The 25,217-nt window shown below is 43.4% G+C and overlaps 3 protein-coding genes across 3 annotated transcripts; 1 reads left to right on the forward strand and 2 right to left on the reverse strand.

Moving 5' to 3' along the window:
• Window positions 1-1,533: 1,533 nt before the first annotated feature.
• ebf3a (EBF transcription factor 3a) lies at window positions 1,534-7,654 on the reverse strand. The gene is made up of 6 exons (XM_062475375.1): window positions 6,999-7,654; window positions 6,576-6,732; window positions 6,272-6,335; window positions 5,780-5,835; window positions 3,442-3,515; window positions 1,534-1,606 (listed from the first exon to the last, which is right to left on the reverse strand). The coding sequence occupies exons 1-6, from the start codon at window positions 7,130-7,132 to the stop codon at window positions 1,534-1,536; spliced, it is 558 nt and encodes a 185-aa protein (XP_062331359.1). The 5' UTR covers window positions 7,133-7,654.
• Window positions 7,655-16,650: 8,996 nt separating this feature from the next.
• On the reverse strand, window positions 16,651-19,717 carry si:ch211-221j21.3 (uncharacterized). The gene is made up of 4 exons (XM_062474725.1): window positions 19,248-19,717; window positions 18,915-19,058; window positions 18,288-18,335; window positions 16,651-18,107 (listed from the first exon to the last, which is right to left on the reverse strand). The coding sequence occupies exons 1-4, from the start codon at window positions 19,320-19,322 to the stop codon at window positions 18,078-18,080; spliced, it is 297 nt and encodes a 98-aa protein (XP_062330709.1). The 5' UTR covers window positions 19,323-19,717; the 3' UTR covers window positions 16,651-18,077.
• Window position 19,718: 1 nt separating this feature from the next.
• On the forward strand, window positions 19,719-24,797 carry glrx3 (glutaredoxin 3). The gene is made up of 11 exons (XM_062474724.1): window positions 19,719-19,872; window positions 20,600-20,708; window positions 20,851-20,925; window positions 21,229-21,439; window positions 21,689-21,861; window positions 22,147-22,208; window positions 22,291-22,348; window positions 23,414-23,466; window positions 23,549-23,588; window positions 23,741-23,833; window positions 24,475-24,797. Exons 1-11 carry the CDS (start codon window positions 19,808-19,810, stop codon window positions 24,523-24,525), a joined length of 990 nt encoding a protein of 329 aa, XP_062330708.1. The 5' UTR covers window positions 19,719-19,807; the 3' UTR covers window positions 24,526-24,797.
• The last annotated feature ends 420 nt before the right edge of the window (window positions 24,798-25,217 follow it).

Raw genomic sequence — 25,217 nt, forward strand, 5'->3', positions numbered from 1 at the left:
TTCTCTGTACCGAGCCTCACCAGACACACCAGCTGACACACACACACACACACACCTGTCTCTTATCATGAAGAAATACACACTGCTTGCCTTCACCTAAGCACACACACACACACGTCTCTGTTGCCACAGACAAACATCATGCCACCCCAATTCTGTCCTCCAGAAGAGGTTTATGGTAGCTCAGCAAAGATAGCAACACCATATTAAAGTAGCACATTGAAACACTGCTAAGTACAGAAACAGTAAATCATGCTTGTTAAAACACACACACATACTAAGCTCAGGTTGTCATTGTGCCACATAAACAAGTTCATTTTTCCAGATACAATACGAGGCAATCTGGAAGAATGTAAACCCATGCATAGATTTATGTACCTGCAGAAGACTTGAATATTATAATTTTACATCCGCATTTGTGAAACTGCAATTCCATTAACAAGTCTAATATGTGGCCTGTAACAAGAGACCAAAAGAAATATAGTTGCATTACAATAATGTGTAAGAGCGTGAAATACATGCAGCTCCAGTATGTGTGAACACATTCATAATTCACTCGCCCCACAGTGTGCATATGTGTGTGTGTGTGTGTCACTACAGTGTGAGTAGTGACACACACAGTGGGACACATACAGTGGGAGTTAGTCGTTCCAGAGCGTGTGAGTCAAATTTTCCACCGGTAGCCTAGGAGGTGGTTGAGTGACAGTAGCAACTGTCCTGCCTTATTTGATTGCTAATAAGAGAGATGTTCCCTGTGTCAGATACCCAACACTCTCAGCTAAGCAAACAACTCTGGACACTAGTCAAACATTAGCATAGCTCTCCATAGGAGGAGTCTGCACACTCTGCACACTCATCACCTCTCCACTGACATCATCAACCAACCAGCCAGCCAGCCAACCAGTGAGAGTTATTTTGCACCACAAGTCAATAAAAACATTTGAACATGTCGGATCTTCCTGAACTCTGGAGCAGAACTTTCCAAGTAATTTATTGCTGTTATACTGTAACCTATCTTAACCATATTTAAATAATCAAGGCCAGATGAGACAGTTAGTGGAGGGGAGGGGAGGGGAGGGGAGGGGAGGGGAGGGGAGGGGAGGGGAGCGGAGGGGAGGGGAGGGGAGGGGAGGGGAGGGGAGGGGAGGGGAGGGGAGGGGAGGGGAGGGGAGGAAAGGAAAGGAAAGGAAAGGAAAGGAAAGGAAAGGAAAGGAAAGGAAAGGAGAGGAGGCTGCTTCCCCTGACAACCCACTGGCAATTACCCCAGTCCCCTGAGAGACCACCGGGTTTCCAAGTCAACCCACCTGCACTTCTCTACCAGGAGAGACACACACAGACAGACAGACAGACAGACTGACACACAGCACCACACAGAGAGACCAACACACTCTCACACAACAATGTGACACACACAAAACACACACAAGGGAATAGTTCATGTAGGCTATGCAGGTCCACAGCTCATTCTACTCATAATGTGGACGCACAGCTTGTGGCTCAAACACAGACACATGGTGTGTAGGCAAGTGGTCCTTACCTGTCGATGATGACTGGGTCGGAGGGTGTCTCGTTCCTGTTCCCGCAACTCTTCTTGTCACAGCAGCGACTGGAGAGGAACAGACAGCAGACAGTCACATCATCAGGATGGAACTCAGTAGCATCTGGAGCTTCACCACACCATGTCAACCAGAATGAGGTGCCAGTTCTCTAATAGTCAAAGGTCAAGGCTGGTCTTCAATTAAAAGCCACTTTCCAGAATCTCCACCACTGACATATTTTTGGTTGGATACTCTGTTCATGCTTTGGTAGGCCATGAATCACTAACAATTCCAGGCTAGCTAAAGCCTGGTCTCTTGACACAACTATATCCCGTCATTTGACTAATTCTCATCATAGAGTGAGTCTTGTAATTGTGTTGAAAATACGTTCTCCTGAATGGGTGGAGAATGGAGTACCACCCATTTAGTACCACCTGAATGGGTGGTACTGAGGAGTTTGTTTTTACAGTATTTTACATAGGTCTAATGTAGTCCATTTTAATCAGTCTTTATTTTAGCAGAACTCGAAGTGAGGAGGACGATGGCGGCGGTTAAGCTTGTCTTGGCTGATTGCTGCTCTAACCAGTCAATCGCGGCGCGTAAACATCACGCGCGGCTCCGCAGCTGAAGGCGGGAAAACAACATGTTGTGGTGTTTGGCTTCGCGCTGAACTGAGGAGAGGCGATGCCAGGCGGCTGGGGAATAACTTCTCACGGCTTCAGCTTTTGTTTACCTCTAATTGTCAAGCTGTTATTTCTGGAGAGGAGGCAAGATGCCACATTGCCACCTTCAACCACTCATTCGGTGGGGCATTTATTAATTATAGGCTTTAAAGCTTGCATCAATCTCTACCTAACAGGCAGCGTGTCTCTGTTCAAGGCCTGAGCACATTAGGCTACCATCAACATACTTTTAATTAATGTGAAAATAGGACTCAAATGTTATGCTTCATGCATTTGAAAAACGTTGCTATGTAATGGTGACATATCTAAATGATCTAAATTGCCACCATATGGTGTGGCAAAAAAAAAGACCTTAAGTCTAAAAGTGACTAGGCCTATAGTGAAAGAGAGTCTAGCCTATATGTCCACCACTTTAAACTCATCACATGGCATAAGTCCAAACAGTTAGGCCCTACAAGGATTTTACTATAAGCTACAAGCAAAGCAAACACGCAGGCACCACACGTACACTTAATAGTTTATATTCAAGTCGACATCTAAAGGGAGACGTTCCATTGGTAGGTTACATTATTGTATGATAATGAGAAGAGGAGGCGGCAGGCCCGCTGCTGCATTGTGACCTCAAAGACACGACCCCGGATTTGAGCGCATCTAGGATCACCATAAGATAATCATTCGTGTAGTTTCGTACCATTCTGCGGACGTGTGGCTGAACACGGGGGTCGCCACCAAAGCAACGATGACCACTTTACCCGCTAATCCATAAACCTACGTAGCCTATAATTGCGCAGACTCTATGCCTCCTGGAGTCACGGATCGCAACAACATATTGGTTGGGAGGGAGAGAAGAGAGAGTGTGTGTGTGTGTGTGGGGTGGTGGGGGGGGGGGGGGGCAGGGGGTGAAGGTGTAGTTCCTATCATCACTGACCCCCATTTCATTTTGTCATCCGTGGCAGTGGAACATGAAATAATTTCCTTTTATCCTTTAGTTTAATTCAATAAAAAGAATGTCATAGGGAAGCCTCTTTTCTGGTGAGACCCTCTGCATTTCAACGGTGTTTCAGGCTTGTATTCTATACACGTGTTTTAATGTAGGGGAGTGGGAACTGGATTTATAATCCTAGACACTAGTCAAATCAGGACAACAATAGACACAAATAAACTAGGCAAATTATATAAACTATAAAATGTTCTATCAAATTAGTATATTTGATTCTTACCTGCACATGATTTCGTGAGTGAGGAGGACTCGACACATCTCGGGGTTTTTGTCTTGGCCTTCATAAATGATAGCCTGGCAATTTAAAAAAGAATGACATGGTAGATAAATAATACAAATATACATATGAAATGCTCTCTGTACGCTAACTGGGAAATTATCAAAACTCCCTCACGCGTAAATGAACATTATCAAAAGGCACAATTTAATTAGGCCTAACTAAACAATATGTTTTGTTTAATTGTGAAATCCTTAGAAATTGTCAAAACATATAGCTTAACATACATTTGTACAATGAGAGCTACTTTGTTTTATGGAGTACTATATATATATAATTGGACAATTTTCCAGGTTTAATAATTTCGAGAAATTACATCAAAATATATATGTATGTTTTATTTACTTCAAATTATGAATATAAGCGAAATGCATTGTTGACATTTGTTAGTCAATTTCATCACCTAATCTAGATCACACATGCTTCTCGACTACAGATGGGCGATGTAAATAATAGCCATGCCGTCTACACCACCGCGCGCTCCGCCACTGATATTTGGGGGGAACGTGCTAATGGGCAATCTGTTGTTTATTTGGAGCCGCTAACAATGATTTCTCTTTGGATAAAAAGCGGTGTCGGGGGTACGGTTGACTAATTTTTGAGCATTGGCTTTAACAGATGGCGAGGAGCTGTAGGTGCGCTCTTCCTCGCTTCCTTTGCTCTGTCTTTCCCCCTTTCTTTCGTTCGTCTGTCTCACCCCTGGTCTGCCTGATCCATGCTATCACGTAGGCTACAACATCGAACCCGCATGTTTGAAAAAACAGGCATACCTACAGGAAAATCCTACTGGCTAGGCTGTAGGCTCAGCAAGATTACAGTCTAAACATAAGAGTAAAACCTCAACTGCAGTATTTAAATGAATCATCAATAAAACGTTTTTTTTTTTGTGTGCCTATAATAAAGAAGAAAAAGGAAAGGTAGGCTCTTTAATGAGGCAAACACAAATAAATAGTAGCCTATAGTTTAGGCATGTATAACGTGTCACATTGTATAGCCTATTGTTCCAAAATAATGAAAAAGTCACTTCATTGATAAAAAAAAAAAAAAACTCTGAACACTTTGATCTATGTTTCCCTTCTTTCAACGGGTGAAAGAGGGACAAGCCACAAAACAAGAACATATTCCCAGGTTTGTGGGAGAGAGGGCCTGGAGTAGTTAACGTCTGTGATTTATCTCTGCGCTCGCGGCGGCAGAAACAGAAATCTATAAACTGAGTGTTCAGCGTCATTGACTCTTTGATCATACAGACCCGACCAGACCTCGAGGACGGGATGACTTAAACGTGTATATTTTCTGCATTATGTGAGCTGCCAACAAATTAATAAACGAACATTAATAACAAGGCTAATCCCAAAGTTGAAGTCGGTCTACGTATGTAGGCTTGGCGAATGTAGCCTACTTGACAATAAGGCTCTATATATCGCACAAGCGCACCGCATCTTAAAGAGGAAACATGGCATGTTGTCTGAGACCCTCGGTGCTCTCTCTTCTTGTCTATTTTCCCCCTCTATATATTTTTTCCTCCTCTCCTTACTTCACAGGACAGATGTTTCCTATATTTACACTCTCTCGATTGAAATGTTAATAATACAGCCAATATTAGCACTAAAAAATTCCCAAACTCTAAGCTACTCCTCGGCATTGCTACGCCAGTTTAGGCACAACACAAGACAGGCTCCCTCACAATTAGTCTATGTGGCACGAAGCATTAAAGGTTAAAGGTTCCCTGAAATGTAGCTCTGATATAAGAATAATGGTATTTACAACATCACCCTTTTTTACCACAATTGTTTTTATAGAGGCAATAATAGGCTACATGACAAGTAGCCTACTCGATTACTTTGATTAGGCTACATTGTAGTTAGCGACATATGTCAGAAACATCGGACAGATATGTACAGGAGACCCATGGAGTCTGTCGCTTGAATTAAAGGCCACCCAGGTCGCCTTCATTCACTATTCAAGGTATTCATACCCTTAATTATTTGTGGTCATCCAGAACTGCATCTTAAGTGAATCATGTTATAGTCTCACATTGCCCGAATAAAATGTAGCCTACAATACAATATCAAAAAATAATCTGACAATAACACAAAAGAAGTCAAAACAAATTTCACATCAATGAGCCTATCGCAAATATTGTTTTAGAAGCCTATGAAACAAAAGTTTTCAAATCCGCTTGCTTCCAACTTTCTCAGGGATTAGGAGGCTACGACAGTATGCGTCCAACACCAATAAAGGAAATCTTATCTAACAAGAGAGAAAAAAAATCACATCTTACCTGTTTTGTCATTGAATCAATTAACCGTACAAATAGATCCTGTTCTGTTCTGACGCCTGAGGGAGAGAGCAAAGTGACATTAAGGCTTTGTTGGATTATTGTAATTCGTAGATATCCCTCACACACAGTTTCTTACCAAATATATGACAAGTAATTTATTATTAATCTAACTAGGCCTAATCCTAAAGACAATTCTATTAAAACGTTTTTTTATATGCCTATGTACAATAGTCTATCTTATAGTATTTAATTTTATAGGCTAGGTTATTGTAATTTTTATAAAAACGTGGTTTATGTTTTTTCCCCATTTCTAGGTGTATGGAGAACAATATAGCCTACGTACTCTAATTTAGCACTTTAGAATGGTAACTCTATCAGGGAAACGACTGGACCACAAAGTGATGCGAGAAAATCGATGTCCGTGCATCCCTGTTTGTAGACTACTTTGGATGTTCATAATCATTTTAAGTCGTAATATCATGTTTCACTTACCGTTGCTATACAGTAACTGTAGTTTGTAATGTATCCCATTGTTAGTTTTTTCACTGTTTGGCTCCTGAAAAGAATCAGCAATGAAAGGGATCAGTATGACATAGCTTACATTGTTAATATTATGTAAATATATTGTTAATACATACATATTATTTGGCTGTGTCACAAAAGAAAAATAGCAATTTGTTGAAAATAGCGTGCAAGTGTTTCCGCGAGCTATTGCTTTTTCATTTTTTGCCATAAATTCTGATTTATATGGTGATAAAATAGTGTTAATGAGAGGATATTCCATAGAAGCGCTTACTTTATCTTTCTCCACAAAGTCAACATAAGCTGTCCTCTCGATCTCCACCGGCTGTCCTTGCCTGTCATATAGCGCGAGAACGAAGTGAAAGAAATTTGATTTTCTGAGGTTGGACGGCGGTTGCTTCTCATAGTGTGCCCGAGCCAAACCCACACCGCTGCGGGAAGAGAAAGGGAGAACATGTTGGTTAAATATGGAGATACACCAGTGATAGATGTGGCTGGTGAAAATATTGAAGATCCTGAAGCGGCTTTTAGAGAAGAGAGATTCCTGGATTTGTCACTTTAACAGTAATATGATGTAATGAACAGAGTGGTTTGCGCTGAAGAGGTGCACAGGGAGATTGTAATTGATACATGGCATGGTGGGGATTTAGGGTCGATCTGAGAAATGCATTAAAATCGGCTGATTTGGCAACGTTACCTCTGGGCAGCTGTGTTAGCGTCCACCACCCCAGCTGTGTGCATCCAGGACCGGACGGGATTCATCCCGCTTCCCAGTGGTTCCTCCTTCATCGTCGTCCCCCCTCTAGGTATATTATCCTGAATTCCAAACATTTAAAACAGTTTGTGTACAAACCCACTCCAGACAAATAGGGTGAAATAGGGAGGTTGTTCGTATGGCAAGGTTTGTTCTCCAGACGATCGACAATTGTGCGTAATAGTTTGTTCCCAAATTGTGGAAAGAAACCCAAGTTCACTAGTCCAGTCTCCGCGGATCCGTCCTGCGTTGGCACGACATGAACAATTTACAGAATTGGATACAGTATCACACACGGTTGGTTGGAACGTGGTCCTGTCGCTGAAGAAGTCGTTCAAATACCAAGATATGGTTGTTGCTCTGTTTTATTCAAGTTTTCATAAAATGCGCTTGTAGAAACTTTTATTTTGGCGATGCTCTCACGCTGGAGTCATCCTGCAACAGCATAAAAAAAAGCTTCAGGACACTGCTGAATCGACCACTTCTGGCAAGGCGCTCCGGATCCAAAAGACAAATAAACGAAAAAATGATTACCATGGAGGTGTTCCCGGACACAGGAGAGGTTGATGAGGGGCCTTTAGCGTCTTGCAGAATGGATGGAAGCATACAAAACTCAGCCCTCTATCCCCGAGGACTGGAGCCTATCCCGGGAGCCAAAACTCTACACCCAGGGGATCCTCGCTGTCAGAGAGTGACGCGGAGTGGGCGCGGCTATGACCATACATGGAGCTGTGACATCCCCGGTCCCTCGCGCAGCTTCGTTCTGTGAGTGCACGCGAGCTGCTGCAACATGAGAGCGCAAGCCGGGGCTCCACTTTTTCATTCAGTGTGGGAAGATTTTTCCCCTCAAATGCACATCCTGTCAAGATGTTATTCACTACAACACCCAAGCCCTCGTGGACAAAAACGTAGCCACAGGACTGGTCTTTGCAAATTTTGTAGTGAATTGAGCAGGCATGTTAGGTTATTACACTACTTGCAAGTAAGTCTTCATTTGGATATTTAATTGACAAATATGTCTCTTCTATAGACTAAACATAAAAACTGTGACAAGGTGACAGGGAGCATGAGAATAAGGTGAACATTGGGTGTAGTTAAAACGACGAGGGAACCGTTAGGGCTACTACTGTTGTTTAGCTTTTATAAGTTTATTAATGAGGGATCAAATCAACGCCGCCTGACCTCATTAAGATATCAGGGTCTCTTTCAGTCTTCTCAGAACTGTTGAAGTATACATCACTTTCCATACACGCTAAAACAACCGTGAGTGTAATTGACAGGCATGTCTATTTTGATATATGGAAGTCTTAAAGCTGCTAACGGTGCCTGTATTTTTTTTTTCCAAGGCAAAGATTCATATTGATTCTCTGCATTGCCTCAGTTCTCTGTCATGCATCAAAATCATCATACCGGCATTGCCATAGTGCAAGGCAGACCACAAGCTGTCTGCAACATTAGCGTTCAATACATGCGATTTAATTTGATTTACTGTGGAAGTATTAGATCTAAGCAAGACAAGTGAGGGGGACTCCCGGGGCGCACTGCAGCCTCTCATCATGGGAGGAACACAGTTGTCTTTTGAAGGGCAGTAATATCACAATATCTTTGTTCTCATCTTCAAGCATAACGCTTACTTGTTGTCAGTCTTTATATATTAATATTTTAATTAATCGGCAAAAATCGAAGTCCAAGTGTGTAGGTGTGTGTGTGTTACCAAGGGACCGCTCTGCAACCCAGCGCACCGAGGGGAGGGATAGGGGGACGAGGAGAGGAAGAGAGATGTGTTTTACACTGCAATCTGTTTCCTGGTGTGGGGGGTTAATGACTACAGCCCAAGATAAGTGAATTATCAAAGATGTTGCTCTGCACCGTCTCTAAATCCATTACTTTCTCTGCACGCTCGTCTAATTGAAAACGTAAGTAATAACATTGTTTTTGTGACCATTTACAATAATGTAATTATTTTAGACAATGTACTATCATGCATAATGTCAACACGTTATTTTTTAGATAATTAATATAATTGGTGTAAGAGCAAATTCGCAAATCGATATTTGCTCGATAAATTGATGTGTTGTTTATCAATGTCATTAATCTGCATGTGGAATTTAAACAACTAAAAATACCCTTACATCAAAACTTCAACACTTAGTTCTTGGATAACATTGGATACATTTCTATTTTAACAGTTGTCACAAATGTTGACAAATTGTCCGATTAAAAAGCTATAAACAGCACACTTCTGTATTACTAAATACAGACTGCGCAGCATATCGATGGCAATCTGATTACCAAATTAGGGGTTTTAGGGCAAATCCGGTTAAAACTGACACCGCTGAGTGGAAGGGGGTAGGGCAGTTGGACAACCCCATCACGTAGGTAACGATCCCGTCCTAAAAGGAGTTTTAAACCTTATTTGACAACAAATGCAGCTGCCCCTCTATTTTCGAGGATATTAGGCGAAAATGAATGCAAATCTGCGCTCAGCAGCCAGATGGTCAGAAATGGAGGAATCAGCTGCTCGTCACAACAGGCGCCGCGCGAGCCTGAATCTATTTCACCTAATTTTCCTCCCCTCATCTGCTGCGCAAGCCAAGGCGTGGAAAATGTGCTCTAATTCGCCAACAACTTTTACTTTGAGTGCCACAGCCTCTGCCCTCTACGGAACCAATGCTATATCAATGCACATGAACCTGCATATTATTCGCTATTGTAAAAGCCCATTTTAATTTTAACATGTTTAACTTAATATATGATGGTGTACTGTCGTTATTTTATGCTGCACACACAGAGCCGTATCCTACACAGACCTCGACCAGTCACGTCGGTGATATGTTTCTGCTGCACTGTTGGCTGTAAACCAATGTTAAGTCTATTAAATATTACCCAAACTGTTGCTTTAATAAGTTAAAAAATAACAGTGTGACAATAATAAAAAAATATAAACAGATTTTTTTTTCCAAAAAATATCAACAAGAAGAATTTACATTTAGTCATTTAGCAGACGCTCTTATCCAGAGCGACTTACAGTAAGTACAGGGACATTCCCCCGAAGCAAGTAGGGTGAAGTTCCTTGCCCAAGGACACAACGTCATTTTTCACGGCTGGGAATCGAACTGGCAACCTTCATATTACTAGCCCGACTCCCTCACCACTCAGCCACCTGACTCCGTTAATTTACGTTTATACTTATATCATAAATGCATGCATGACGTAGGCTTGTCTATTTTCTATACCCTATACTTGTGCAAGCCTTAAGGAAATTTGTGTGTAGGCCTATTTAGTTGTAATGTTAGACCATATTTGCAGAAGTGTGCTGACTGTACAAGCGGGACAATAGCCGAGTTAGCCATGCAGAAGGTCTGTGGGTTTGAATAAGATTTGCTTGGTGTTGCCAAGACCTCCCGAAGAACAGCCCTCCTCCTTATTGTGTGTGAAGTGTTCCTTTTGTGTGAATTTACGGGGTGAGGCTTCAATGATCCCCCACAAATTTGCATTTAAATAGCGACATCAACCGATTCGCGTGCCACACACCAGTGGGTTCCCCAGATGTCAAGGCAAAGTCAGTCAGATGGCCGCAGCCCAGCTGTCCTCCCCACATCATACCGGCTATGTGCACACACACATACACACACTCCCATTTTCATCTCCGATCGGTTTATCAGCTGCGTACGTTGTTATGGCAGACCGGACCGACTGACACTGTGGAGGGGACAGTGAGAGTGAGGAGGAGAGAGAGGGAAGGACGTGGGCAAAGTGATTTCCAATTCGCCGGTATAATAGCCATATGTATTTATAGGCTTATTGTTTTCAGCATAGCATTTAGCAGGCAATGTGATTTAAAAAGCTAGGCCTAGTTTTGATATGAAGTGTCGGAGACTCTGAAATAGTTTGATACATAATCCTGAAAGAAATGACTGACAGCCACGTATCGGGATATGAATTTGAATACAGGAATGTTACAATTGAGACATTATAATAGTGTTTTATCTCATGACATTTCTGTCAATAGCACGTGCGTCTGAAGAATGTGATCTGCTTCAAGAGCTCGGGCTGCATGACAATAGGGTCGCACGCGCTCTCAAGTTCAGCTCATATCAACTTGAAATAAAAGGCTTTGAATTCTCCGGGATTTAAAGGCTGTTCTCAACTAAGCTTTGCTGAATTATGATTTCACGAATTAGTTTATCAATTCGTTCCTAAATGTAGATGGGTCGGTTAGACATAGCCAGTTCAATAAAAATATTCACAAACGAGATTCACACACAGCATCTTAGTCTCACTAACTTCGACTTCGTGCAGTCTAGGCTTATTTGGTTTAGGCCTTAGGCCTATGCTTATATTTTGCCTGCGTCAAAGCGGAGCGCATCAAAGACTGAATCAGTCCCGGGTATTGGCCTCTTCCACGCCCTGCTCGTCAGATAATAAATGACACCGTTAATTGTTAGATTGCACATTAAGTTGAAACATCCGCTCACTGTCACACGTCGCATGAGAATAATTTACAATCCACTTTCAAAATGAGATGCGCGAAGGAAAATATGATTTTAGATGAAAAAGGCTTAGATTTTGTTTTACTCGTATTAGGCTGCTGACATGTTCATGCTCATTTTACTCCAAACCATACGCATTCACTTATAAATATCAAATTCCATCAGTCGTGTTCGTTGTTTATTTATCCCATAATTAGAAGACCATCAATTTACAGATTTGGGCCTGCTGCGCGGATTAGGTTTTTTACCATCATCTATTTTAAATAGCTACAACAGAACGGTTCATGTTAGGCCATAGGCCTATGTAATAATAAAAAAAAGCTAACACATGAAGCCGGAACCAAATTGACAACATTCACCCGGTTAGCCCGTAACAATAAAGTGCTTGGATGGATTTCGTTGAAGTCCTGCATCTGATTGAAGCTTCGTCTTCTGAGCTGTCTGATATGGCCGTGAAATTTGATTAAGAGCGCCTCCTTTTGGCAACATAAGATATAAGTCTCTTTCTGGGTGAGACTAACTTCAGACCACGCATGAGTCTCTTGCCTTTGTGGAGTTGAATATATGACCCTGAACTTGAGGTTATAAGGTCCAGTTTTGGGGTAAACTATAGGCCTAATTATTAGTATTTGGGGGCAAATCCCTTAGCTAACACCCAATTTATGTCATGAGCAACAGAGAGTTAAAAAAATTGACAAATATGAAAACGGGATTAGGCTACCCATCAACAATACAAACAAAAACAGCATAGCCTAATAAGCGTTTTTGTTTTTGTTCTTTTTTTTAGATGAGGGTTTCTTATTCAGATTCAACCTGAACCTATAGTTTTAGTAGGCTACATTTGTTTGACCTGTTTGTATCAAACAGTAGGCTACATAATCTGTACACATAAAAAAGGCCATTGCTTGAAACGCGTGAAAGGGCCTAAGTTAAAGCGATCAACTGTAGAGAAAGTGCATGTGACGAGGGCTACAATTATCTTAGATAACTTAAACACCCAGCTGTGATTTGATTCACGAAAAAGTATCCGTTTCAAAGGTTTACGGGGAAAGAGTATGCTGGAGCTGGCATCATTATAGGAACAAGGTTCGATTAGGTAATTTAAGAGATTGTAATTGGCTTTAATTAAACATGCATCGCACTAATTAACTGTGAATTTTGAACAACCGCTGGGATATTGATGTCAGATTTCATACCGTCCAGATGTCCTATAGCTACGAATCGGTCCTCAATTAAAAGAAGCCTACTCAAAGATGTCTGGAAAAAGAAGCTCAAATTTGTGTTTCAGATATTATTAACTGAGGATATTATTGACTGAACTGCATAGGTTAAATGCAACGTGTAACCTAACCAAGCCTATTGACCGCTAGATGCCGGTTTAAATAACCAGCAATAACCCTTGTTTAAAAGTCAAGCATAAAAAAAGATCCCTTAACCCTAACCTTAGTTTAATTTAACACCTTGTGTCAATAATATTGCGACGGTGGTGTTTCATGTTTTTCTGTCTTAAAAGCTGAGTTTGAGGATAGAATAAATTCGACTCATAGACTATGCTATAGTCGTATAGCGTCGTTTATAATGACACGTCGTAACTATATTGATATTAAATAAATGTCTTATAATTGTTAAGAAATAATCTATTAAAAGCCTTTTATATTAACACTTCCGAACATGTGAGATAGTGAGTTATGTCAAGGGCCCAGGTTGCCAGATAATTTGCATTTTCATTCTGTTACTAAAATGAAGAGAGTGAGAGGCTGTGCGGTGAGCCCGCGGCACTGCCCCGGGCGATACTGATAGAGAGAAGTAGGCCTAGCAAAAAATTAATAAAGAAAGGGAGAGCTATTCTAGACAATTAACATGTAAAACACCAACTGGAAATAGAGACGGAATGGAGAGTAGTTCGGGTCAACTGCTCATCCTTCTAGACCAAATAAGGAAGACTGTAGTGTCAATGTGTCATTGAATAAGAAGTTTACTTCCATAATTAAAGATTCCAGGAGGTGCACCTGCTCGCTTGATAGTCTGAGGTGGCGCGAGTCTAATAGGTTTTATATCAGGTTCATGAGATAGATGAGATTATGAGAATGAGAGGTGGGCCAACATTTATAGGCCTGTACCCTACTTTTATATCCAAGTAAAACAGTCCTGTGATGACTTGATTAATTGTTTCCGTTTTAAGTTCAAGGAATTGGCACCAATTTCTGGTAGAAAAGGTTGGAATCAAGAGCAACGGCAGAGCAAGAGCCCCCGGCTATTCTTCTGACCGTGTGTCCTGTCCCCGGTTTCACGGTCCCGTTCGTCCCCCAGAATAACACCATCCATGGTGACAGTGCCCCACCTGCTGTCCACAAAGTAGAACAGCACAACGATGAAACCACTTTAGCCGACGCTCCATTACATAGCCTATGTGGTTTGATCGGCATGGCAACTGAGCCAAGTCTTGAAGATGGAGATGTTTAGAACTGATATTATAAATGCTTCATAATAATAGATGTTCCAACTTTGTTTTTCAAGTGTAAAATAAAGTGTAAAATATAAATATGTCACACAAATGCGTCTGTTATTTCATTGTAAGTTGCCCTGTATGACAGAGGGAGAAGAAAAAATCACTTTCTATCTCCAGGTGTGCAAATGACCCCTCCAAGGAGCCACACATCCTCCACAGAGAGATAGTTAGAGGCCCCTCTCAGTCCAAATCACAGAGAGCAGGGGCCACAGGAGCCAATCCCAATGTGTGAAGCCTGAGAATGAGAGAGCGAGAGAGCGAAAGAGAGAGAGAGAAGACCAGAGAGAAGGGGAACGTACGCTGATGCGTCTATAGACACTGCCAGGCATGAGCATCGTCGCTGGGCAGCTGGGGAGCCCGCTGGAGAGGAGGAGCAGACACGTCGGAATTAAACTGTGCAATCCGACATGTGAGATCAACAGCCTCACTCCTCATTTACAAGCTCTCTCATTTCCTTTTTTCAGTGCACAGGAGTGTGTAAATGAGAGACCGAGCATGTGTCTGCTAGTGTGCGAGACCGTGTGTCTGAAAAGGGTTTGTGTGGTAAAAATACAATTTGGATAAATTGGTACTTGTGTGAATGTGAAGCAGTTGTGTGTGTCGGAGTATGTGTGCGTGTGAAAAAGAGACAGCGAGGAGAGATAGTGTGTTAATGTGTGTGATATGAGGACTTTTGCAGTCCTACGCCATTACTTGTTGACAGATGTGAAAACAAACAGTTATAATTAAGGTGAACTGTCTGTGTTGGCTTGACCTAGTACATTTCCAGGTGTGTGTGTGTCAGCCTCTTTCTGACAATTTCCATGGACAGTGTATGTATCTAATCTGAACACAGTAAGCCTATATTGAAGCAAACTATTTTTTTAAACTATTTGAAAAAAACATACAGAACCATTTCCGGTCGATAATGTTCCAGAAGCAGTACAATTCATCAGTTCATACAATTCAAACAGTGCATTTCAGAGCTGAAAAGAGTTTCACCTGAAACCTTTATGGTTCTCTCTCATACCATGTAACCACTGTGATGGCATGTGGCATGTACTGTAGGCCTACCGTGACATTCTCTTTCTCAACTCTGAACATCGGGAGATGGGCAACACTTCCAGTGAGTTCCACATGCTACATTTAAACACAGCCTCAGACTGAGTCTTTGTGCTGGAGCTTTTGTTCGCCATCTGTGGAGCTCTGCCGGTGAGGCGGGACTTCGTTAGCGGGTGGACCGGTGCGGTCTCCACGGGTATAGAGTTGCCAAAGGACACAATGGGCAGCGGTTCGGCTTGCATTGCACGGCTGTAACATTAACTGCAATATAGCGGATCAAAGAGCTGTAAACAAAGTGGGTGAAAATGCAGGAGGGTCGTGAATACATTCATGGAGGAGAAAGAGAGAGACGGGAGGTATGAGAACGATAGACCAAGAGAAACCGAGGTGGAAAGAGAGAGGGTGGGGGGTACGAGAGAGAAAGAGACAGAAAGGGAGAGAAGAGAGAGAATGAGAGAGAGAGAGGTCGAAAGGTAGAGAAGCAGAAAAAAAGTTAAGAGAGCTGCAGTGTTTCTTCAGTCAGCTGATAGCTGTAGAAACAGTCAAGTGGAGTTTTTTCGCTGCTAGTGCTCCCTGACCTGCCACTCCTCCACAGAAAAACCATTCAAGCCGCCTGGCTCCCTCAGGAGGACCACGGAAACATGGCCACTTATGAAAATGTCAGACTGGACTGCAGCGAGCTCTGCCATTGACAGAGCAAGAGGACTGAGAAATATAAAAGGGGCAAAAAGGTAACATCAAAATAAACAGATGTGCACTTGTCCATAACCCCCCAAAGGAAATCAAAATAATTCATAGCTGTATCCCACTCATAAAAACGGTCAATGTGGCTACCCCCCCCCCCCACCCCCCTTCCACACCCCACTCCCTCCCCTCATTACTTGCCTTATGGAGGGCTCTTCTGGGGGGGAGTAGGGCTCATCTTGGTATATGAGGCTGGGGGTGTATGCTCTTGCCTTTATTAGCACCTAAGCTCTTTACACTTGTAGCATATTGCAGCAGGTCCTAAGCTTTATAGTCTGACATTATTGAAAAGCAGGGGTTCTTTTCCCCCAGAGTCCCTGAAGTCAGGATTAGACTGACAGCATACTCATCTCTGTTGCTCCATGTCTTGCTATGGCTGCCCTGTCCTTGTATGGCAGCAATCTTCCAACTTCAGCCCCCTGCACCTATTGAGTGGGAGAATAAAGACTTGGAAATCTTAATTTGACTCTTGTGAACAGCATAGGTCAAGGAAGAAAACAGAAATACTGGTATTTCCAGTATTGTCAAGTTAACCCTGCACAACAGCAGTTATAGATAATATATTTATGTTGTAGCTATAATAGCTGACCAATAGCATTGATCTATCAATGTATCTGTGTGGAGTGTATGTGGTGGTTTTGCTTCACTTTTCGGTATTCAATTCTGTGGTATCTGCTGCCCTCTGGTGTCTACGCAGGGTATGTCAGACATGTTTCTATAATCATGTTACTCCTGACTAGGACTGAACTGACACATGCACCTCCTCTACTAAGTACACGAATACAGGGTTAACAAAGATGAGCGAAGATCCATTTTTAGATTATTTATTCAAAGGCCGTTCTTCTATAATACTAAAAATAAACTCTGTCATGGAGTCACAATATATTTTTGAGACAGCGTCATCTGTTGGTAGTTAATGGCAACAGAATACAACAGAATAATGGGACCTTACTCTACATTCATGGCACAGATGCACTGCTGCTCAGGAACATTGGCTTACATGGCAAACAGAACAAACACCAAATCTACTGGCAGGGAGGATGTCCCAGGCAAATCAAGGTGAACTCAAATTCCACATATACTCACAAATACTGACGGATCAAATTTAACATGAATTTAACATGACTGAGGGAACAATTCAGTTAAAGTACACAAGAAAAGAAGGACACCCAGTTCAGCATGAAATCCCAACTCTCACTTGTCGTACGTGGCGTAGTCTATCTACCGCACACACCTTTGATAGCCCTTTCATGTCTTAAAAACAAAGGAAACTTAAAGGAATGACCACAATTCACTTTTCAAATGGAGCTTTCTGTTTGGCCACTACATACAATACATTGTTTTCATTGAAATTAATTAAGTTAGAAAAAATATAATATTTCTTTCACCAAAATTCTTGTGTACAAATCATCCATTCAAAAGATCCTTATTTTAGTGAAAATAATTTTCACTAATTTAATTTCCAAAGAAATTAAAAGGATTTTACATGATTTACTGTTTTTGTTGATAATGATACTGGAGCAGACAGTTTCTACAGTACATGTAGGCCTATTCATTCAGGCCTATATTTCCCTGATATATATCTATACATAGATATATATTCAGAACAGTGTTATTACATAGATCAGAGTCCAGGACCCTTCTCTGGGAAGGCTGCAGATCTTACTGTAGAGTACACAGTAGAGACATCTACATGAACAAATATAAAGTTTTATGAGATTGCACACATAGCCTACTGTTAGTAGCCCTTGTTATGTGTCCCTGTGTGTATAAACATATCTAATCAAAAGGGTACAGTAATACACTTGTGGGGAATTTACAGTGACACAGTACTGGCTTTACAAGGCACCCTGTGGTAAACTACAAACATGGCTTCCTCCCCTCTCTCCTGATGGACCTCATTTAACATCCCGACTAGTGCTCCTTATGCCTGGTACACATAGGCAAATTTGCTGGACTATGCCTGATGTTCCTGGACTACTAAGCATTTGAGTAACTTATATGTTACTCAATTATTTCCAGACTTGACAACAACTTGCTAAATCTGAGCATTGAGAAAAGTGAATTTGATTATTTCTAACAGTGCAGAGCAAGTTGCAACACTGTGTACAAGGCAGTAATTATATTAATCCCCCCCACATATCCATCTACACCATCTTGTTTTCTTGGGATCTCTACCTTCCCTTCTTCATCCTCCTCCTCTTCCTCCAGGTATCAAGATCCCCATCTAGCTGGTCAGTAGCCCATGATGTGGTTGATGTGACCCTTAAACAGAAGACAATCCCCCCAAAAAGACTGATCCAGATTATATAGAAAAACGACAGGGCATTTCTATTCATATATGTACCCATCTACAGTATGTCCCCATAACTCCCTCCGTCCCTCCACCCATTTGTGGCTATACTTCAGGCCAGAGGGACGAAGCAGAATAGAGGACAAACTCACCGGTTCGCCAGCCAAGCAGCGTGGACAGCACTGGGGTGGACGGCTGGCCTGGACACCACAACAAATACAGAGAATCAGAAGCACGAACGCCCACATGTGGCTCTACACTGGACAAACAGCCTGTGTGGATGTTTTCTTACACTTCTTTTCTGGATCCCCATTAGCCAAGCTTCTCATTCAGGGCTTCATGTAAATACATTACTGCATGGGCTAAATTATATACTGCATGGGTTAATTTACAATCGGAATTCTGTTCATATAGAATTTAGTCATGTATAACATCTAGCTAGGCCTTAAATGTCCAACACACACTGACAAACTGTTGTTGCATTAACTTGACTTCACTCCCACCCAGAAAAACAGCCATAACCTGCTTAGAGATAAGATAGTGCCAATTGCCCTTGTGAGTGCCTCTGTCTCCATTTGACCCATGCTTATCTATACTAGAGCGTGATCCATGAGATAGAGATGAGGGCCCAAAATCCTTTCTTGACTCCCGTTTGGTTTCAACTCCACATTGTAGGATCTCAGACCATTAGGTTGATGCAACAGCCATGTCTTACACCTAACATTAAGTACTAAGAAAGAGGGCATGAGGATATCCCAGGTGTAAAGGTGGGGACCTACCGTTGGATCAGAAAGAGGAAGAACACCATTGCCGTTTGGAGCTCCCTGTTGGTGTACTGCACTCTCCCATGTGTCCATAGGGCAGTCCGCTACCGCGCCATATTCAACCTGAGCATAATCTCCCACTCCATCACACGCACGCTTCTGAAATGACAACAGAGCAGATTGTTGACACGAGCATGGTACTTTGATCTTTAGCTATCTCTCCCTTGCTGGATAGTAATGAGAAAACAAATTACCTATTAGGAACAGTCAGTATACATCTTACCGAGCCATTCCACGACTACTTATAAACAAATGGCTGGCTCTAATTTGACATTTATTTGACTTTACCGCTTGGCAGGCGTTCCATTTCTCAAGGTCTCCTTCGTGGCGTCTCTTCTTCTGAATTGCTCTCATATATTCCATGTTTGTAGCTAAACTACAATTAGTTGTATGTAGCTAGTTTTCGTCAAATTATTTAGGAGGTATGTACGTCAAGGAAGGTTACTTTGCTAATTAGAAAAGTATGTTAACGTTAGTAAGCTACTGTATTTAGCAAGCTAGCTAGGCTAGGACCCTGTCCAGCCAAAAAACTTGGCAGCAGCAGTGAATAGGAAACAAAAACTAGCCACGCGATGAGACTGATTGTTATTATTGTTTTTATTGCGTATCTAGCTTCTACACTACAGTAGCGTATACTCCAGCCGTGCTTCCAAAGCAAGGGCATTTGCAGCCGTGTTATTTTCGTTTGCCTCTGCTCTAGCTGGTTGCCAGATATGCCATATCCCCCCCATGACCAGCCCACTGTCTGTTAAAATCGACGTCGATTAGTTTTGCCTGGTGGTATGTAGCTTGGTGGCTAACATCCAGAAGACGTAATGTGTAGATGATCGACTACACTATCTGCAAACATGGCGAACCTTGTGGAGGCAACATCCTCGCAGAAATTTGAAGATTTGCTATCGAAGGCTGGCAAGTATGTCGTTTACTGTCATTAACGTAAATATTGTTTGAATAATAAAACTAGATATATCACAATACTTGTGAGCAGCTTATGTATCAGTCATACCTCAGTCTACCTAATTTAGTTAGCTACAGTAGAAATGCTAGCGCGTTAGCTGGCTAGCATTGTTTTGACTTAAGGCTATCTAACATTAATGTGACCAATAAATAGTAGTAGAGCTAAGCACTTTTTAAAGCTCAAGGATCATACCAACGACACCATTTTTTGCTCTCTAGCAACATCTCTTCACATAGCATATTTACTGACGTAGCATATAACTGACACTACTGCCATCTATCAAAAGTGACAGTCAGCTAGCTAGCTGTCTTGGCCATCAGAATTCGATTGCCAGTGTGTCACCTCACCATCACAAGTTCACGTGAGATTCCAGTGGAGGGTACATTCGGTATCGCCTTCATGCTGGTGGAATACTTGCTTTGCAATCTGCTGATGTAGCTAGCTGTAACTAGCCAGGGTTGTGCCGGACCATTCACTGTGCCTATACCACCCTGCAGGGTTCTATTTTTAACCAATTGGGGACAATAGGAGAACCCTCTGATAAGATTGAAATCTGACTGATTTAGGGTTCTATGCAGAAAGCTGCAGCAGGTTATATGTGATAGCAGAAAGAAAAGACCATTAGAAGTCCTAACCTAATGTATGTGTGCGTGTCTGTGTTTGTGTGCATCTATCCATCCAGATGCCTGTCGGTGGTGCACTTCCAGGCATCATGGGCTCCCCAGTGTGCCCAGATGAATGAGGTGATGGCAGAGCTGGCCAAGGAGCACACTCACACCACCTTTGTCAAGGTAACCAAGACAGTCTCAGTTAATCTCAACTCTTCACTACTGCAGGCACCTGGAGACATTAGAGCAGTAGTAAAAACATTGCCTGAGTTTATTTTGTCCATGTTTATCTCTCTCTTCCTCTCTCTGTCTCCCCCTTTCCTAGCTGGAGGCTGAGTCCGTCCCGGAGGTGTCAGAGAAGTATGAGATCACCTCCGTTCCCACCATCCTTTTCTTTAAGGTATTTCTGGAGAACATCGCCCTCTCCCGCACACACACACACACACACACACACACACACACACACACACACACACACATACACACACATACACACACACATACACAAATTCTCTCTCTAACGCTCTCACACACACATGGTCTGTCTCAAACTCTCTCTCACTCTCTCTCTCTCTCTCTCTCTCTCTCTCTCTCTCACACACACACACACACACAGACACACACACACACGTATACATACATTCTATCTGAAACTCCCACCCCCATACACACACTGATGGCGTTTGTCCCTGGGTTCCGCCAGAGTGGTCAGAAGGTGGACAGGCTGGATGGAGCTCACGCCCCTGAGCTGACCAAGAAGGTGCAGCGTCTGTCGGTGGGGGCCGGGGCTGGGGGAGGCCCGGAGGCCCAGGGGGAGCCCCCCCAGGAGGACTTGAACACACGTCTGAAGAAGCTGATCAACGCCGCGCCGTGCATGCTCTTCATGAAGGGGTCGCCCCAGGAGCCTCGCTGTGGTAAACACACTAGGGACAGAGGAAGGGGGAGGTATGGAGGAAGGGGGAGGTAGGGAGGAAGGGAGAGAGAGAGAGAGAGAGAGGGGGGGTGTGTGACCTGCATAAGAGAATGTGATCTGCGTGTTTGTGGAACATCAACATGATTTACTTTGTTTTTCAGCCGTAAGCATCACTCTCAGACAACACAGGAACAAGTCTCTTTACGTCTCGTTTCTCTGTTTCGCTCTCTCTCTCTCTTGCTGTCTTCAGGTTTCAGCAGACAGATAGTGCAGATCATGAAGGAGAACAATATCCAGTACAGCAGCTTTGACATCCTGTCTGATGAGGATGTGCGCCATGGTCTGAAGACCTTTTCCAACTGGCCCACCTATCCCCAGGTCTACGTCAACGGAGAGCTGATGGGGGGGCTTGACATCATCAAGGTAGCCAGAAACGTTGTGTGTGTGTGTGTGTGTGTGTGTGTGTGTGTGTGTGTGTGTGTGTATGGGCAAGAAGAAGAAGCTCTCCTCCACCCCTTCACTGTGTCCATGTAATAGTAATATCTCTCCAGGCCGAGGTCTCTTCTACACCTGTCTCTACTCCGTCCATCTCCTCATCCCTTTCCAGGCATCCTTATGGGAATGCTGTGTGTGTGTGTGTGTCATAGAGAGACATGTAGGGTAGAGCACAGTACAGAGTCCTCATGGTTTTGTTTATCTGTGCTGTAGGAACTGGCTGAATCTGGAGAACTAGAAAACACCTGCCCCAAAACGGTCTCCCTGGAGCACAGGTATAACACACACACATGCATGCATGCGCATATGCAAGACCCCACGATGAGCTAGATAACTGACTCTCATTACCTTATCTAGGTTGAAGTCAATCATCAACAGGAGTCCAGTCATGCTGTTTATGAAGGGCAATAAGGAGGTATGTCTAGTTACGAAGTGTTATAAGGAAATATATATGTCTAGTTATGTAGGGATGTAAATAGGTATGTATATTTAGTTATGGAGGGTTATAAGGAGGTGTGTGTGTTCTTATGAAGGTTTGTAAGGAGTTATGATTCACTCACACACACATGTGCACATGCACAGACACACACTACACGCTAATAGAGCCCCAGGACCCTCACCTACCACTTCATAGTACTATTGATTTTCAGTGTTACAGATAAAAGTAGCTCTTCTGACAACTCTAATGCAACTCCTTGGAGAACAGTTCTCTCTTTCCTCCCCCCCCCGTTCTCTTTCACATACACTCACCCTCCTTCATCCCTCTCTTCTGCCATCATGGTCTCCCTTGCTATCGACATCAGTCGACCCCTCTCCTTCCATTGTTTCTATCCTCCCTCCCACCCCTTCTCCACACCCCCCTCCCCTCCCTGTCTACACCCATGCTTTCCCTCTCTCCACCCTGCCTTCTCTTGCCTGTCTCCCCACCCCTGACTCTCTCCACCCCTCCTTCTTCTCCCTCTCTCCCCACCCCTCCCTCTCTCCACCCCTCCTTCTCCTCCCTCTCTCCCCACCCCTCCCTCTCTCCACCCCTCCTTATCCTCCCTCTCTCCCCACCCCTGCCTCTCTCCACCCCTCCCTCTCTCCCCACCCCTCCCTCTCTCCCCACCCCTCCCTCTCTCCCCACCCCTCCCTCTCTCTCATACAGCTTTCCCCTCTGCATTGTATCTTGAAAGTCAAGTTTGAAAGTGGCTGCTTTCAAGGCTGTTTGAGTTGGAGCAAACTGAAGGATGGCTTAGTTCGCCCGCTTCCTGCAGTTTAGACACAGTTGTTAAGTAGAAGAACTGGAGGATGGACTGAACTGTCCATCCTCCTTGACAAGCCGGTCTTTGTGGTTGCTGAAGAGGCTGTCTTTTAGTAGCGAAGCAGCACCACATCAGATGTTCCCAACAAGAACCTCGGTCTCCTTATCTCTGGAGGATCAAAGGATGGCTAGCTAGGATTCTCACCTCCATTAATGTGTGTATGTGTGTCTCTCCAGGCTGCCAAGTGTGGCTTCAGTAGACAGATCCTGGAGCTCATGAACAGCTCAGGGTAAGATGACGTCTTCACACACACACACACACACACACACACAGAAGCAGTCTTATCACATGAGGTGTGTGTGTGGTTGCAGGGTGGAATACAGCACGTTTGATATCCTCCAGGATGAAGAGGTGAGACTCTTCCTGTCATCTATGTCATGCAGCATAGTCCCTGGTGATCTGCATGCCCTTCTTTCTTGGTTTTAAATGGCCACTAAACAGTAAGTTTTATATATATATATATATATATGTATGTATGTGTGTGCTCTTATGGCCAATCTCAGGTTCGCCAGGGCCTGAAGACATACTCCAACTGGCCCACATACCCTCAGGTCTACGTGAAAGGAGAGCTGATCGGTGGACTGGACATCATCAAGGTCAGACAGGATATGACATCACATGCCACACAACCTCAGCCCCTGGTCTAGTCTGCTGGCTGACTGACTGTTGACTGAAAGGTGAAGGAGAGGGAAGCAAACAGTGCTGGTGGGTGGGTGCTGCAGTACCACTACCTCCCACCAGATGTCCCTATAGCACCACAATCTGCAACCTCCAACCAGGACGCAGTTAAACCAGATGGAATATATTCATATGGGGTGTGATAAGACCACCCAGAGTTCGGCCTCCATGGGAGTCTGAACGTGAGCGTGCATTCTTAATCTTAATACCCCAGGTCTCCCAACTACATTAAAGTCTGCTGCCAACCTTTAGATAACGCTCTCCCCTGGAGTAAATCCTCTTAGCTTCGTTCTTTCTTGCCTTAAGTTGATTTGCATATTCCAGTAGTGTTGTTGGTGGGGCTGAGCTGTGGCTGTTAGCTGGCAGACTGTGTGTCTGCCCAGAGGCAGGTAGAGGAGAACAAGGGGGGTGTCAAGTGAGAGTCAGCGTGACTGCAGTGATAAGCTCCGGTCTACAGATGCTCTGCCCGCTGCTCTCAGAACTGAACACCACAAAGAAGCCTTCTTTCGTTTTTTTAGACTGGGCCTCTAAATTGTTTTTGTCTCTGTGTGTTTTCCAGGAGCTGAATGAGACAGGAGATTTGACCTCAGTCCTGAATGGAGAGTCCTAGAAGCCCAGTTACCACGACAACGGAAAGGGGGAACAAACTCTGACTGCACACGTGTCTACCTGCTTCTCTCTTCAGCCACTCACATGGCTTCTCTTCTCCTCCCCATCCAATCAGAAGGCTGACATGAAGGCGCACGGGAGGGAAGAAATCCTGTCTTAACCACGCGGGTGTTTCCAGAAGAGCCTGTGTACAGATCTAAAAACTATGTCCAATCCTGTTGACCGAAATACATTCTTCCAGCTATTAGAATAAAAAACGTCCATCAAACGGTATCACACAGGTCCTGCTCTTCTCTGGATCTTGTCTGTGTCTGTGCACAACCTGCCTGCCATCCAGTTATTACAGTATATTGGAACTTTGAAGATTTGGAGGTGTGTGCACGAGTGAGTGAGTGAGGGATTGAATGCTAAAACCAGTGTTTGAAGAATAAGACAGCAGGCATATTAAAATTAAACAAAGCATAAATATTTACGCTTGGTGTCCCTGTCACCGGGGCTCATCCATCCTCCAGCCGCCTGGCTCCCCCCTCCCCCCTCCCGTCCTTCCCCCTGCAGGACACCTGCGTCTCCCCACATCATAAAGCTCCTGCGCCTGATCTTAAGGAGAGACCAGATGGGACTGGACCCCTTCATCTCTTTCAATAGCCCTCACTCTAATTCTCCATTCTTAGTCCACACTTCTTGCTCCCCTTG

This window comes from Osmerus eperlanus, chromosome 12 (assembly GCF_963692335.1).
Source record: "Osmerus eperlanus chromosome 12, fOsmEpe2.1, whole genome shotgun sequence".
NCBI classification, from domain to species: Eukaryota; Metazoa; Chordata; class Actinopteri; order Osmeriformes; family Osmeridae; genus Osmerus; species Osmerus eperlanus.

Excerpts from the sequence above, each read along its gene's own strand:
- ebf3a (XM_062475375.1), bottom strand. The coding sequence starts at position 7,132 with ATGTTTGGAATTCAGGATAATATACCTAGAGGGGGGACGACGATGAAG. Across the intron at positions 6,336-6,575 it reads ACTTTGTGGAGAAAGATAAA|GAGCCAAACAGTGAAAAAAC; the intron begins GTAAGCGCTTCT and ends GATTCTTTTCAG. Across the intron at positions 1,607-3,441 it reads ACTCACGAAATCATGTGCAG|TCGCTGCTGTGACAAGAAGA; the intron begins GTAAGAATCAAA and ends GTTCCTCTCCAG.
- si:ch211-221j21.3 (XM_062474725.1), bottom strand. The coding sequence starts at position 19,322 with ATGGAATATATGAGAGCAATTCAGAAGAAGAGACGCCACGAAGGAGAC. Across the intron at positions 19,059-19,247 it reads AATGGAACGCCTGCCAAGCG|AAGCGTGCGTGTGATGGAGT; the intron begins GTAAAGTCAAAT and ends TTGTCATTTCAG. Across the intron at positions 18,336-18,914 it reads TTCCTCTTTCTGATCCAACG|GCCAGCCGTCCACCCCAGTG; the intron begins GTAGGTCCCCAC and ends TGTGGTGTCCAG.
- glrx3 (XM_062474724.1), top strand. The coding sequence starts at position 19,808 with ATGGCGAACCTTGTGGAGGCAACATCCTCGCAGAAATTTGAAGATTTG. Across the intron at positions 20,926-21,228 it reads CCACCATCCTTTTCTTTAAG|AGTGGTCAGAAGGTGGACAG; the intron begins GTATTTCTGGAG and ends GGGTTCCGCCAG. Across the intron at positions 23,834-24,474 it reads GTGGACTGGACATCATCAAG|GAGCTGAATGAGACAGGAGA; the intron begins GTCAGACAGGAT and ends TGTGTTTTCCAG.